Raw genomic sequence first — 15231 nt, forward strand, 5'->3', positions numbered from 1 at the left:
GGAGGACTTTCTGCAGGGCCGTACTGGGACTGAAATTTTGATGGAACTTTGAGGTAGCAAGGCCTTTTAATGTGAGCGCCTGAAGGGCACGAACAGAAAACTGTAACACTAATACTGTCTTTGTGAAAAAAGAGAATCTGATTGTACTGGAGACCTTAAAGACACTTCATGATGTCTTGCTGACACCCACCTGCCTCCTCAGGTTGTATAAGCACATCACCACTGCACTGAATCAAAACAAGACCAGACCAAGCAAGCCTCAGTGAGCACTGAGTCACAGTATAATGCAAACTACTGCTAACATCAGCACAAAAACATGTCTGTAATAAGAAATAAAAACAAGCAGCTTATCTTCAAAATCAAAGCAAATATTTGGAGACAGATACAGCCAACCTCCAAGGCATACAGGCCTATATCCTCTAAAAAAAACCCCAAAATTGGAGACTGTCCTACATCACATCATCAGAGAGCGTTGGAGCCGTCCAACAGTCATCACTGGCCACCGCAACCTTTGCCCTTTCACCACGGAAAAGATTTAGCCCATTTAGCATCTTGCACTAACATTTTTAGCTTTTTAGCTCGTAATTTCTCTGCACCACACATTTCTTTTTCAGCTCTCTGTTCTCGCCTCACTAAATATGTTTACCAAAAAAACTGAAGACAGATAGAAACTAGTCAGCAGGCTGGCCCTCAGGCCTATGGTTGAGGACTGACATCAAAAATTGAAACAATAAAATCTCTATGACCACCAGCTAATACATCCATGTTTAGCCTTGGACTGGCTGAACTTCATAATGGCTAGAGCGCCTCTGGCTTTCTGTCAGAAAGTCCCTTCTGGTAATAAGCTATTCGTTTTAACCTATATCACGATTTTTTTCCCTTAAAACGTGAGCAGCTGTGGCTCAGAGGCAGAGGAAGATTGGCGGTTCGATCCCCGGCTCCAGCATGTCAAAGTATCCTTGAGCAAGATGCTGAACCCCAAATTGCTCCCGATGGCTGTTCCATCGGTGTGTGAGTGTGTGTGAATGCTTAGTCGCAGGTGGCACCTTGTATGGTAGCCTCAGCCACCAGTGTGTGAATGGGTGAATGTGACGTAGTGTAGAAAGTGCTTTGAGTGGTCGGAAAACTAGAAAGGCACTATACAAGTGCAGTCCATTAAACCTTAAATAATAAATTTCACAATAAACATTACCAATTTTGAAACTACTCAAAGAGGTAAGTAAGTCTACAACTCTGTTACAATAAGGAGAGTAAGCTCACCACCCCTTGCTGTTTTCTTTTTATCCAGCATTTTATTCTCTTCGAACTTTCAAACATATTGTGTCTTAAGTTTCTTAGCTTAATCCGGTCAGATATTACTTATGATTATCACAGATCTTCTCTGACACCGTTTGGTCATTCCATATTTCATATAAGAGATCATCTTTGTGTTTTTCTTTTCATCTAACTATCCTGTCTGTGGAGGTGGGTGTGGTTAGAAGTCAGCTGCAGGGGAGAGGTGTGGGGTGGTGGCTCATGACAGTAGTACCAGGTGAGTTGATTGACACAGCTGCTGCTGGTTTGTTCTGATTACATCTCTGCCTTTTGCGTGCCGAAGTGTGCTGTGGCACAGACCAAGGAGAAGGACACTGCCTAAGATTTTGGTTTAAAACTGAATGGACTGGGAGATGTGTACTGGAGGAGCCGAGCAGCCATGTTGTTGTGTGCTGGGCAGTAGTCAGTAAAAGTACTGCATATAGACAGAGTGCTAGGGAACTCACAGAGGCAGCAAGACGGCTACACTGTACTTCCTGCAGACAGATTGGGTCATACTAAATGCAGGGGCCATTGTCAGCTACTCAAGGTCACTGTATACATGCCTGAGTGGTTTTATGACCTATCAAATACGTGTGTGTCGTGCTTAGCACAGAGTATCTGCCTAGAAGGAGAACACGGTTTCAATTGATGTTTGAATCTTTTTTATTATTCAATATATCAAAGCAAATTAATTCACAGCAAAATTGTGCTGAGGGCAGGCAGTGGCATCCAATTGAACAAATGAGCTCAAAGGGGGAAATTGGAGTTCTAAGACAGAGTTCAGAGGGGTGGCACAACTTCTTAGTTTTTTATGTCTTTTCTCATTGTTTTTTTTTCTTGGTGGTGTGGAGCTTCATTTTTCATTGTCCCAAGTTTTCAGACAGTAAAGGACTCATAGCATGAGCATGGTTGTTAAGTCGAACAACAACAGCAGTACTTATGGAACCAGCAAAACGTATTCTGGACGCAAGACCAGAGACTGCAAGCAAATGGAAGAGCAGTGAATAATATCAGAGCAGGAATGTGTAGTTGGTCTTTAAGCATGATTGGTTTTTCTCAGAGACAAAAATATTGGTCTTGTTACAGTAGTTTGAGGAACAGTGGCATTGTCCTCTTGTCAGAGGACCTGAACCATGGAGGACCCTGGTGGAGTTGACTGACTCTTCATGTCAGGTGACGTGGTTTCAGTGTTTCTTCTTACTGGACTTCTCGATCATGGTCTCCACCACCATGGAAGTCTCTTCGTAACCTTTAACCTTGCGATCATTGGAGAACTTCTCCACAGACTCCACCACCTCCAGCTTCTCGTAGCTCATGGCTTCTGGGGTGTAGCTGCTAGAGCTGGTGCTGGTGCTGGTGCTGGTGCTGGAACTGGAGCTGGAGCTGGTGCTGGCACCGCGGGGCGCAGGTTTAGGAGTGGGCCCGCTTGGCCCGTTGTCATCCCGGCTTTTCTTGGGATGAGTGGCAGCTGGGGTGGGTTCGGAGGGTTCGGAGGGTGAAGGGGCTGGGCTCGGATCTTTAGAAAAAGGTTGAGGCTCTCCGTTCTTGTGCTTACCTTTACCTCCATTGTCCTTACCTTTGCCACCCTTGTTATTGTCCTTTCCTTCTCCTCCATTAGGAGGTGGGGTGGGACTGACAGGCCTGGGATCTATTATGGGCTCAGGAGTTGGAGGTAGAGGAGAGGGTATGACGGGTTCATAAGGCTCGTAGGGTGGCATCATTCCGTCTCTGATAGTGACGAAGATGTGGCCGGCTGATGGTGTGGAGGTGCAGAAGCATGGATCCAGGTAGCTGCCGTCGCCAGTGACGAGGACATAACGACCCTTGGTGTAAAAGTCAGCGATCGGCTCAGGCTTCTTGTACTTCCTCATTCTGTCTCTGACGATGTTGCAAAGAGTGTCAAAAGCTTTGCTGATCTGAGCTCCGTCGGGGACATCCTGTGGAGACACTCCAGTGAGAACAGGTCTCTGCTCTGTTCTCTTCACCCTCTCCTCACCCACTTCCACAGATGGAGTCCTCCTTGTGTCTTCATCTGGAGCCTCTTCAGCAGCGCCCCCATTTTTCTCCTCCAGGCCACTGTCCATCACATCTTTCGGGGTCAGCTCTTTCTTCTTAAGGACCTTCTTGGCCAGGATCTTCTGCCGGGGCTTGATGCTGGTGATGTCTTGGATAGCCTGGGTGATATCTGAACACAAAAAGGTCACAAGTCAACTAGCTGGAACTGGTGAACAAGAAAAGACCAGAATTGGATATGCACCAACACACTCAAATGTCCTGGGTTGCTAAAGACAATAAAGACATTGCTTTGTCAGCTTTGTCTCTAACAATGGCAGCTGATTGTATGTGCATTCAAACATGACTCTCAATGTAAACCAGCTGTGATGTGCTCACGGTGCCCTTACCTCTCCCCCTGCTCGATGCAGTGGGTGTGTGAGTGTAGCGGTAATTAGTGGTGAACAGGGTAATGGGAGTGCCAATTATCGCTGAATTCAACCTGCAGGAAAGAGAGCAGTGAAATGTCAGCCATACAACCTACATGCACTCAACAGCTCTGCTATGCATGGAAATCAGTTATTCACATTTTTCAAAAAAAGGAAACAACAGGTAACTTTAAATGACATAAATATATCTGATCTCACATGGAAAAAAAAACACTCAGCCTCTTGCTGTACAAGTGCAGTAACAGAAACATTTGTTGTCACCCAGTGCCATCTGCTGGCTGATTCAGCACTCTACAATAACCTTGTTATGACAGCATATGACCTGTGGGGGTTTTTACAATAACACTCAGTTACCTATGGTGTTATTTTAAGGCAGATTCTGATATTCTTTGGAGTGAACTCTTTTAATAGTTACCATTTTTTTAATTTAGCTTTTCAGAGGTACAAGATGATACAAGATGTAAGTGTGAAGAAGGTCATGATGAAACAGCAGACCTTTATGTAGGGAACTATACTATACTAACGAGAAACTATAACTGAATTAAATGAATTTGGACTCATGGCTTAAGATTTCATAAAGTTCTAGCTATAGCTCTGCATCTTCTTGGGGGAATTTTACAAGAAATTAAATCTTGAAAGGTTCAGTGTGTAGGATTTAGGAGGACATATTGGCAGAAATGTATTATAATATAACAAGTGTGTTTTTTTAAGTTTATAATAGCCTGGAAATTAGAATTGTTGTTACCCAAGAATGAGCCATTTATATCTATACATCTGGTTGCAATCTGCAATCCTCACCACTAGATGCCACTAAATCCCACACACTGCTCCTTTAAACAAATGTTTTGCAGCTGTTGATCCAAATTCAGGTCAATTTCATGATTAAATCTATTCTATCTGTTTCATATGTATTGCTTTACATATATATTGGATTTACTGGGAGTCAGAGTGACAGTTTCTCAGCGATTATTTCAACCTTCAATGGAGGGCTTCATTCCACCATGGGCCATTTTTGTCAAAGTTAACCTGACTGAAGGGAACAGTTAACCTCTTCTGTCAGGCCTGGCATGGTGTGTAAGTGTGTCTCCTGTGTACAAGGTGAAGGCCGTTTACCTGTTATCCTCGTTCTCGATGATCCTCTTGTACCTCTCCAGCTCGTTCTCGAGGGACGTCTGGTACATGGCAAGGTGGCGACATTCACTGGTGAACTTCTCGAGGGACCTCTCAGCCTCCTCGATCTCCTTCCGCAGAGACTCGATTTTCTCGTTGTACATCTGGATCTCGTCGTCGTAGTTCTCCTGTGTGCTTTTGATGGACTGCTCCAACATTGAAGTCTGAAAGAAGAGATTAATTAAGATATTATGATAAAATAAAGTAAACTTACAAAGCCCCCTGAGGAGATTTAACAGCGCAATGCATGTGTCATGTCATGTATTTCTGATAAGAGTACAAAAACACAATACAACACATACAAAACACTGTTTTTAGACAAAACAATAATTTTTTAAACGATGTGATTAATAACTTAAAACAGTTAAAACGGAGCCCAAATAGATAAGAGATACATGATGCATAATATAAGCAGCATGAAGAGCATCATTTTTGCAGACTGCAGAATTATGTCTTTAGTCAAAACCTGTGGGAACAAAGCAGCCAAGTGAGAAAACTCTTTGGCATCTTATTCCATTGAACTGAAACAGTCCTTTGTTTCTCATGTCCTATGAGGAGACACTGCCCTCGCTAAAGCTGTTAACTACGCTTCTGTCACAAGGTGGTCATGGCTGACATCTAGTGGTGCTTCTGCAGCATCAACATCATTGAGGCTGCAGGGTGAAGGCCTATTGAATGCCTCGCTTAGTGAGTAGTTATTATTCTCTAACTTATAAAATAAAGTGAAATAAGAGCAGCAGAAAGTAAAATGAAAATGTCCCTTAACAAAATATTCTAAAATTAGATATAACTGATTGTTGATTGGTGTGTTGACTCAAATATAAGAAAACAAAAATCTTTTCCGTAATGTGTTTGATTTTTCTGTCAATAAATGTAGTTTTATATCTAGATTACAGTAAGATTGGGAACAAAGCACACGCCTCAATCTCATCCATTTCCGCACTAAGAGTATTTAAACACTCCTTATCTGTTTCCCTCCTCTATGACAATTTCTCCCATCATTACCCCCACCTTTCTTCCTTCTCTGTGACTACATCCCCTCATCCCCTCATCCCACGACCTTCATCCCTTTGACCCACATCCCTCAATAAACTAGTTGCAGTCTATAACTGTATTGGCGTGGTCTTTGTGAGTGAAACCTCTACTAGTTATCTTCTGAACAGGTTTTGGATAATAAGACACATTTCACCCTATTAATTTTCTTCGAAATTTTAGTCGATTAAAATTGTTTAAATTAGTTGATTGAAGAAAAAGAGGCAATTTTCAAAGTCATTGTTTAACTAATTTTAAAACAAAAATGCAAAAAAGCAACAGGTTAGGTTACAGCAACTCAAATGTGATTAATTTAATTTAATTTAATTTAATTTTTTATTTTTTTTTAAAATTTATTTTATTTATCTATTTTTGTCTAGTTAATTGTGATTATAATCTGCACAATAGTTAATAATGAAAATCAGTGTAAGTAAACCAGATCTTGGACTGGTCTTACTGGTGCCTGTCTTTCATTTAATGCAAATACACTTGGTTCCTTTGAGGAATCCCCTTCTTTTTAAATCTGTCAATACTGGCACGGTGCATGTAATTAACCTGAAACCTCCTGTTGTCATGGTGACCATGTGACCCACCTCAGCGTGTAGGCGTTGTTTCTGGGCCTGCAGCTGACAGAGGGCGCTCTTGTATTCCTCCAGCTGACTCTGCAGCCCCGGCACTTTCCTCTGGGCCAGCAGCTTCTCCTGTTCCTTCACACGGTGAGCATAAATCAATGAGAAAATGCAGAGACATGCACAGTGTGCCTTTACAGCAGGAATGTCACACCACACACGCAGACTCACACACAGCCGGTCTGTCCCTGAAGCCTCACTGTAGTTAAAGCTTTAGTGATTGATTTTTTAATTTAAGGGCACTATAACAATTAGGTTGCTGACAGCAGTGATGTGTTCTGTTCATCTACTCTTTAAAATGAGTGTTTGGAGTGCAGTGTCCACTCCCTAGAAACTGCATTAATAATGATAAAAGTGACATAAGTGGCTGTTGTTGGAGCTTTACTCGTCCACCTGGTAGATGTATGATAAGCTGTCACGATTCTCAACATTTCCAATCATTTTAACTTTATATATTATTATATATCATTTTAACTACCATTTATAATATTCAAACATTTATTAGCAGCAGAGTGTTCTCTTATGATGCCACATTATTAGGTTTTGGACCAATTTAAAAATCAAAATCCAATAATGACTTCCTGTTCTCATTTCCATGTTTGAGATGCATCATTACGGCTAATTTAATTATAAGTTGTTCTCTCCAAATCTCAAAACACATAAGCCTGCCACATTGTGAGATAAATAATTAAACTTAATGTGAAATTTGTGAAATTGGATGTCAAATATACTTCATGAACTCGAAGATCATTAATGTCATTAGTTACACCTGTAAGAGGTGAGGCATGAATGTGCGCTCAGTGGAGAGGAAGTAAAATTACGATGACATTTTGATTAATTACCTAAATTTAAAGCCAATAAACAAAGAAAGGGAAATTAAATCATGTCAGCTCTGGACTTCTGGATGCAGTTTCCTTGATGGAGATTTATCTTCACTAATGGGCCAAATAGATTATTGCTGTGAACATACAAAAATGTATGTTACACAGCCAACTTTAGCCTACCTAATAAGTAAAATCATTTTTTGGAGCAGTAGATATGGTTCAGTTTTCTTTCAAGTGAAGTTTACAGAACATTTATAAATATACTGAGAGCATGTGACACTTAGATTGTGCACAGGTGGTGTTAACTCCACCCTTCAGGCCTGTGACTCTCTTTTTCCCTCCAACATGCCAGGGACAACAAAGAGAGGACTTATGTGAACAGATTGTTTTGTGTTATTGTTCTAAGATTCCTAAGATAAGGATGCATTAATGACATAAGTTAAATGATAGCTAATTTACTAATATTATTTTCATTATTATCATTGTTTAATGTTATGCAGAGCAGACAATTTTTTAAAAATATTCCTTGTTACAGAAAAAAGTCATCCAACAACCACCATAAAACTGTCTCAGACTGCCCTATCTGCAATAAAATGTTGAAATGGCTCCCTGGATCCGTGTTTGAATGTGCACACCATCATCAGATGTTCTGTGAGCCAGCCGCAGCATGACTATACAGTTTTTTGAGGTGGACTTTATTTCAGTAATTATCTGTTGCACCAGATCCTAGGGAATTAATAGCAAAGAGGGTGAACATATGTACACACCACTTTCCACTTTCTTTTATTTTTTAGAATTTTTTAAAACAAGTTTTTCCAATTCACTTCACCAATTTTTACTAATTTGTGCATGTCCATTACATACAATCCAAATAAAAATAACTTAAATTGCAGGTTGTAATGTGACAAAATAGGAAAAACGCCAAGGGGTTGAAACCTTTTTGCAAGGCACTGGAACTAGTGAGTCAGAAATGATAGTTACAGAGACTGGCAAAACTGAATTGCATGTAAAATAATTGTTGTCTATATAGTCCATAGGGACTTGGGTTGGGAACTGAAGGATCTCCAGCTGAAGTCCCCCAAATATGGAGTATGGACTTGTAGCTGGACAGGCACCAGCTCACCTCCTGGGCACTGCCAAGGTGCCCTTGAGCAAGGTACCGAACCCCTAACTGCTCAGGGCGCCTGTCCAAGGCAGCCCCCTCACTCTGACATCTCTCCATTTAATGCATGTATAGGTCCTGTTTGTGCATGTGTGTGTATTTCAGGCCTGTGTGCATTTGACAATAGAGTAAAAAAAAAAAAAAAAAAAATTCCCCTCAGGGATTAATAAAGTATATCTTGTTATATTTTTAGAACAGGTATGAAGATAAATTGGCTTGGTTAAGTGTTGCTAGAAGTGTTTTAATGATGACATTGGAGAGCACAGCATGACTCTGCCCCAGCTGTTTTAATGTGTTGTTATCCGGTGATCTAAAAAGGCCTCACAATAGGATTTATGGGATTTCAATAGTCATCGTTATTTTTCTCCTATCAGGTGACCCATTTGTTAAGAGTCCCTTAGCAGCTGGACTAACAGCTCCATACAATGATCTCCCTCCTTGTTTACCTTTGTCCTATTTTCATTGGATTTCAGCAGCCAAGACCTGTGGCTCTCCTTTTCTCTGCCCTCTGAGATTTAACTCAACCAATTAAACAATCTCTGCATCCAGAGCAGCTCTGCCTCTGAGAAACACTTATGAGACTCCAACTGCTACAAACGCCACTCAACAGTACCCTGAACAATTCACATTCACAGGTGTTTTTTTTTGTCTGTTTGTTTTTTTCCAGCACGTGCTTCATTATGTGTCCTGTCACCCTCAAACTGCTGGCCTGTGCATGTGTCCCGTGGACTGTTCCAGTGTCTGTGCTTTTCTGAACATGCACACCCACACGTATACACAGTAAAACAGACAAATGCAGGCACAGGCGACCAATCGGACTGAGAAGCCGGTAACCTCATCAACCCCAGACACGTAGCCAGGGCTGACACACATGCAAACACCATCCTCTCCCCCGCAGGGACTGCAGCGCGCGCACACACACACACACACACACACACACACACACAGTGACAACATTAATGACCTCACCTCAGAGATGCCCACTGACGTATTGGGAACAAGGGGAAGTGTCTGGTTGATTTGCTGTAAAATGTTTACATAGGTCTGGATCTCTGCAAGGTTCTATAGAGGAAGAAGGTAAACACAAAATATACAACTCAGCAAAAGGAAAAACATCCCTAAGCTTTTATTTAATCTTCTCTGCACACACACCTCTTGCTTATTTACTTTGCACTTGGGTAAGAGAATGACAGTATCCAATAAAGGGCCATCATTTAGCCGACATGTTTTTATAAACGATGCGAGCATTTCTTCACAGCAAAGGAAGTTTCTTTTAAAATCCATTTGCAAAAGCGTAATCTCAACCTCCCTAATAAAGAAGAGATATATTTCCTGCCTCCAGAGGGATACTTCAAAGCGCAGGACCACAAGCCCAGTATTCATGTGAGGCGACTCCCTATTCTTTCTCACATAATATAGTAACAGCAGTGCCCTTTGATATGCTATCTCAATATTGCAGAGTCACGGATTAATTCGTCATCAAAAGCAGTAGTGGGTGCCAAAAAAAAAAGGGGAGAAATTGGTCAGGCAAGAGTCTGCGGAAAGTACGCCTGATGCATTATGTAGCAGTGTAGTTTTCTTTTGTCTCAGCATTTTTGTGGCTGCTGGGTTGCATCTTCAAGCCGTTCCTACTGCACACATTTTCTTTCCTTTAGGCTTTCCTGTCATATGTCAGTAGTGAAGAGCGCTGTTACTTTTTATCTGTAATTCTGTCCTCACTCACATCACAGAAGGTAAATTGTTGCTAAAGCCCGAGGTACATCATAACACATCCTTTGGCACCCATGCGAGGTTTTTCGCCTTGTCGTTTGAGGAGTGGTAGCCCGAGGTGAGGAGTGTTCAAAAGCAGCAGAAAGAAAAAACACACTGTGCTCTGAAGTACATTTTGAATTACAGCCACTCGTGGTGTGGATTAAATTTATCGACTGACTTTGAGTTATCCAATAAATCCATACAACATACACCACTCTGACATCGAAGATACTGTCAGAAAGACCGGTATGGGCACAATTTCAAAATGCAATATGTCAGAGATATTAACTGCTGTGAACAATGAGAGGGATTATTAAAGCCATTTGTCAGTAAGTGGCTTTTGAGGGCTCATGTTCTGAGAGCCATCGATAAGTACTGCTTTAATGTCAGCGTCAATGCTGTTGTTCACTGTCACTTCTCTGCTGTACGTCTCTTTGCTGTAGAGTGAAAATATATTGATTTATATACACTTATAAAGCCCACAACACTTTCCCCTTTGTCACTGACAGAGCAGCTGATCTCTGTGGTATTCTGTTCCTTCTATTTATACCAATACATTAAAGGTACATATTGTATTACGTACATGGGCAATTACAGTGTTCACAGCCAAAGATAATCTCTCTGTGCAACTCTTTTTCCCAGAAATTAAATGTATATGCTAATTATTTATAACAAAAAACATGTTTCTGAGAGAACCTTAACGTCACTTGAATCAACTTTCTTATCAACATAATGAGATGAATGTACGCTCCAAAATGTTCTCACTGAAAGTATCTGCAAAACACACTGGTAACCTATTTCCTTTGTTCCCCCCCCCCCCACAATATTCATTCTTGTAATACGATATCTGCTCTTAACTACTTAAGCACTATGTTTTTTGGCCCCTAATGCAGTTTGATTGAGGTAAAAGCAACTTGAATCATGAAACAGGATGTTTTTGCTTTACTTAATTTAAGCCAAACCTTAACTGAAGTGCTTTTTGGTTTGCCACTAAACAAGAAAACATGTTTCCCTTGGTGAAAATGGTGAAATAAAAACATAATTTCTAGGACGCAGGGTTTCCCTGAGGGCTTTTATATCTAAAAACAAATGTACTGTGCGATGGAAATACACAGAATTATGAAAGAACAACACAAACAATAAACAGAAGATCCTATAAAAAGTGCCATAACTATGTATTTGATAACTTGAAACGACTTCTATTTGGATGTCTTGAACAGAGACTACCATAAACTGAAACACATCGGGATGTTATCAGCCCATTAAATGTCCATTTTCTGTGGTTATAAACTTCGTAGATATGGGTTGGTATGGGCCTACCACACCTGCTGGTAGGTTCAGAAGGCTGCTAAAGGTCCATTCAATGGCCATTATCAGGTTCACTTTGACTTTCATAGCAACTTGAATCATGAGACACTTTACTGAAATTCAAGCCATACCTCAACTAAAGTGCTTTTTGGTTTCCCTTGGTGAAACTGGTGAAATAAAAACACAATTTCTAGGATGCAGGGTTTCTCTGTGGGCTTTTATGTCTAAAAAACAAATCTATTGTGCAATGGAAAATAAACAACAAAACAATAAACAAAAAAACGACAAAAAGTGCCATGAAAGTAGAGAAAATACTACAAAAAGGCACATTACAATCCAAAACTACATATTTGATAACTTTTAAGAAACAATTTCTACCATCTTACACAGAGACTACCATATGCTGAAACACATCGGAATGTTATCAGCCCATTAAATGTCAATTTTCTGTGATTATAAGCCTCAAAGATATGGGTCAGTGTGGACCTACTGCACCTACTGGTAGGTTCAGAAGGCTGCTATAGATCCAATTAATGTTTGTTACCAGTTTGTTAGGCTCCACTTTCACTTTTACAGATTTAACTGTCAAAACATTTTGGTCAGGTTTCCAAAAAGATCATGGTTTGGTATAAATACTGATTTCACTTGGGACTCCAACCCCAGTTTCCTGGATGAAAGTCCTGTTCACCATCTCTCCCGCCCATCCTGGATGCAGACTTCCTTGCACATGGTAGAAAGCCCTTTTTATGTGAAAGCCCTTTCTGGCAGATAGCTTGATTTTATGTCCTGATAATGACCTTCTCTGCCTAAAAGCAAGTGTGGCAGGCGCCTACTTACACATCAATAACACTTATCACCACTGATAATGGCCATTAAATGGTCTGATAACAGCCAAATCAATTACAAGGAGGTTTTATCGAGAAAAAATAAAAAAGGTAGACATTTACAGTGGTTATCCTATCCAAAATCTGTACTGAATTGAGGGAGGTGTTTGAGGTGACAGAACTGAAAGCTGTGTAGCTTCCTTTGTACTGAAGCTCACTTTGATCCACTTTACCATTAGTGCCACTGACCTTTTTGTGTCTGTCTCTGGTGGAGCTGATGTCGTCCTGCAGGAACTGTGATTGTATCTGGTACTCCAGGTTTCTCAGCAGAGCACCGTCAGCCTCCTGCAGGAGCGGACAGGAGAACAAACAACAATAGGGAAAACACTATTAAGTGTACTGAGCTCATAACGAGCCAAAAGTCACCAAAGTGACAAACTGCAGTCCTGCAACATTGTTTAAAACTCTTCAGTGGCTGACCCAGTATCATACTGGCCACCTCAAACCAGTTAACAAAACCAACAAAGTAAAATCACATGCACAGTTTTTTCCATGTTTAAATGGTGGAGAATTTCGATGCACAATAACTGTATGACAGACAGTACCTTGTTTAATTGCTCCAGTGTGCTCCGAAGCTGTTCTTGATAATCACATTCATTTCTATATCTGGAACATAAAACATCTCGATTATGTGTTAATAAAAAGCAGGAGACGGAACAGTGACTTTATAATATGAAGCTGCAGCCTTTCACGGTACAGGAATACCTACCTCAAATACACCTGTGTGTTTTATGACTATTATTGCATGTTTGTGTTTGTGTGCTCACAGCGCAACAGGACCCATGAACAAACTCATCACTTTCTCGAGGCACGACACCTCTGTGTTCGTAACGTGTCAGAGCTGCAAATCGAAGCTACACCTGGTGAAATCCAGCTCTCTTCACCTGCTGATTCAGTCAGAGTTGGTCAATATTCTTCTCAACTCAATCAATAATGGAGTGAGACTTTGCTGCCTGCTGACAGCTGATTGCACCATGTCTGTAGATAGCTGTAACTTTTGAATGGCATGCATCCATGTAGATACAATATTACTGCCCAGGTTTTAAGCAAACTGCCTCGGGGATTCCTGCCGCCACATCAGTACGACTGAAGTCAGTGGAATTTCATTTGAATTGCTTACAGCACTGGAAAAATGGTTACTGTGGATAATTCAGAGACCTCACTGTGAACAGTTTTCACTGGAACTACATTCTGCTGAACAAATAGTCCCTATTAAAGCTGTTGACAGTGCGGTATGTGGATTATCCAGGGGAACATAGAGAATCTTTCTGGAACGAAATGTCGCAGTGGAATTTTTGAAATGATTTCAAATGCTGCTTGATGTGTATTACAAATGACATTCCATTTTACCCCATTTAGCTTTAGTATAGGCACGGATATTACTAGTGGTGAGTGAGAAAATGTGCTTTTTTTTCAGTGATTTGGGTGAACTGACCCTTTAATTTACCCTTATTTTAATTAGATGTTAATTCAGTGCCTTGTTTTATGATAACTAGACATGCTACAGTGTTCAGAATAAAGCAATCTGTATGACGACCTGATTATAAGGGAGTAAACTGATCATTTCGACTTAAAAACTGCATCCATTGTGACAGTTATTATCTCTTCATTTACAGTTTCTCTGCTGATTTCCTAAGAAATTTTATTTACGATACGATACACTATACTTTATTGTCCCTGAAGGAAACTCTGTCTTGGACTCAGGAGCTGCACAAGTACTGCTGCCTTACAATAATAGTCCAGAAGAAATTAAAAGCATACACCGTAAAAAAAAAAGGTTTTTGTGAACCACTATCTTCATTTATATAAGATTATCACTTTCTCTAAATTTTGACATTTCTATACATTTCTAATGACTCTATCTCTGAAGTAGATAAGACCACCACTCTCTTACTTGCTGGTGAATTCATCCAGCATGCGGCAAGCATCTCTCAGCTCCCGCTCCAGCTTGGCGTGGTCAGACGACAGCTCCCGGATTCGCTGCCTGTTGACTTCAATCTGCTCTGTGAAGGCCTCCTCTAGGCCGCTGGCTTCTTCCATCCGCTGCAGCGTCTCCAGCTGCTTGCGGAACACGGCATTGCGTTGTTCCAGGACTCGTGCCCTGTTGATGTACCGGGCAAAGCGGCTGTTGAGCTCCTGAAGGCTCTCCCATCCCTGGATGGCTGAGATGCCTGCAGAGCATTCAGAGTCCCCAGGTTCCTCATCAAAGACATCTGAGCGCTCGTACTTTTCCTTTCGCACCTCGTGCAGGTAGCTGGTCTTGTACATGGTGGTACGCTTCCCTCCCGTGGGTTGGTGGTATCCCCGGAGTGCTTGGTCCCGTTCAGCACCTTTATTGTGTGAAAACTCGGGTGCTCACCCTTGGCTGTCTCATGCTAGACTAAACGCTGCACAGCACTGGCTGCTGGCGAAATAGCCCACAAAACCTCCCTCTAGCTGTGGCCACGCATGCTACGAGCCTGGGGCCTTCCAGAGTTTATTGTGGCCTTTGTGGCAGAGATTAGAAAAGCCACGCTGTTGATGACAAAGCAGAACTACAAAAACAAACAATTGGCCGGTCCGGGAAAGCACTGGGTTGTCACACACCATTATTTTGGTTCTTAGTCAGCTGCTTTCTAGATCCCTGTTTGATATGGCAGATTGGATGGTGGCCCACCACAGGACAGAGGGGAAATTTCGTGCAGTGCAATTTGTGTGGACTGTGGAGAACTACTCCTGCCAGAAGTGGCTAAG

The 15231-nt window shown here is 41.3% G+C and overlaps 1 protein-coding gene across 1 annotated transcript; it reads right to left on the bottom strand.

Moving 5' to 3' along the window:
• Positions 1-1941: 1941 nt before the first annotated feature.
• LOC126406905 (filensin) lies at positions 1942-14956 on the bottom strand. Its single transcript, XM_050071465.1, has 8 exons — positions 14393-14956; positions 13044-13104; positions 12688-12783; positions 9524-9616; positions 6533-6646; positions 4851-5071; positions 3699-3790; positions 1942-3481 (listed from the first exon to the last, which is right to left on the bottom strand). The coding sequence occupies exons 1-8, from the start codon at positions 14764-14766 to the stop codon at positions 2481-2483; spliced, it is 2052 nt and encodes a 683-aa protein (XP_049927422.1). The 5' UTR covers positions 14767-14956; the 3' UTR covers positions 1942-2480.
• Between the last annotated feature and the right edge of the window lie 275 nt (positions 14957-15231).

Source organism: Epinephelus moara, chromosome 19, assembly GCF_006386435.1.
Source record: "Epinephelus moara isolate mb chromosome 19, YSFRI_EMoa_1.0, whole genome shotgun sequence".
NCBI classification, from domain to species: domain Eukaryota; kingdom Metazoa; phylum Chordata; class Actinopteri; order Perciformes; family Serranidae; genus Epinephelus; species Epinephelus moara.

Coding starts and splice junctions, on each gene's coding strand:
- LOC126406905 (XM_050071465.1), bottom strand. CDS start 14,766: ATGTACAAGACCAGCTACCTGCACGAGGTGCGAAAGGAAAAGTACGAG. Junction 13,105..14,392: donor CTGGATGAATTCACCAGCAA/GTAAGAGAGTGG, acceptor TTTATGTTCCAG/ATATAGAAATGAATGTGATT. Junction 9,617..12,687: donor CCAGAGACAGACACAAAAAG/GTCAGTGGCACT, acceptor CTTCCTCTATAG/AACCTTGCAGAGATCCAGAC.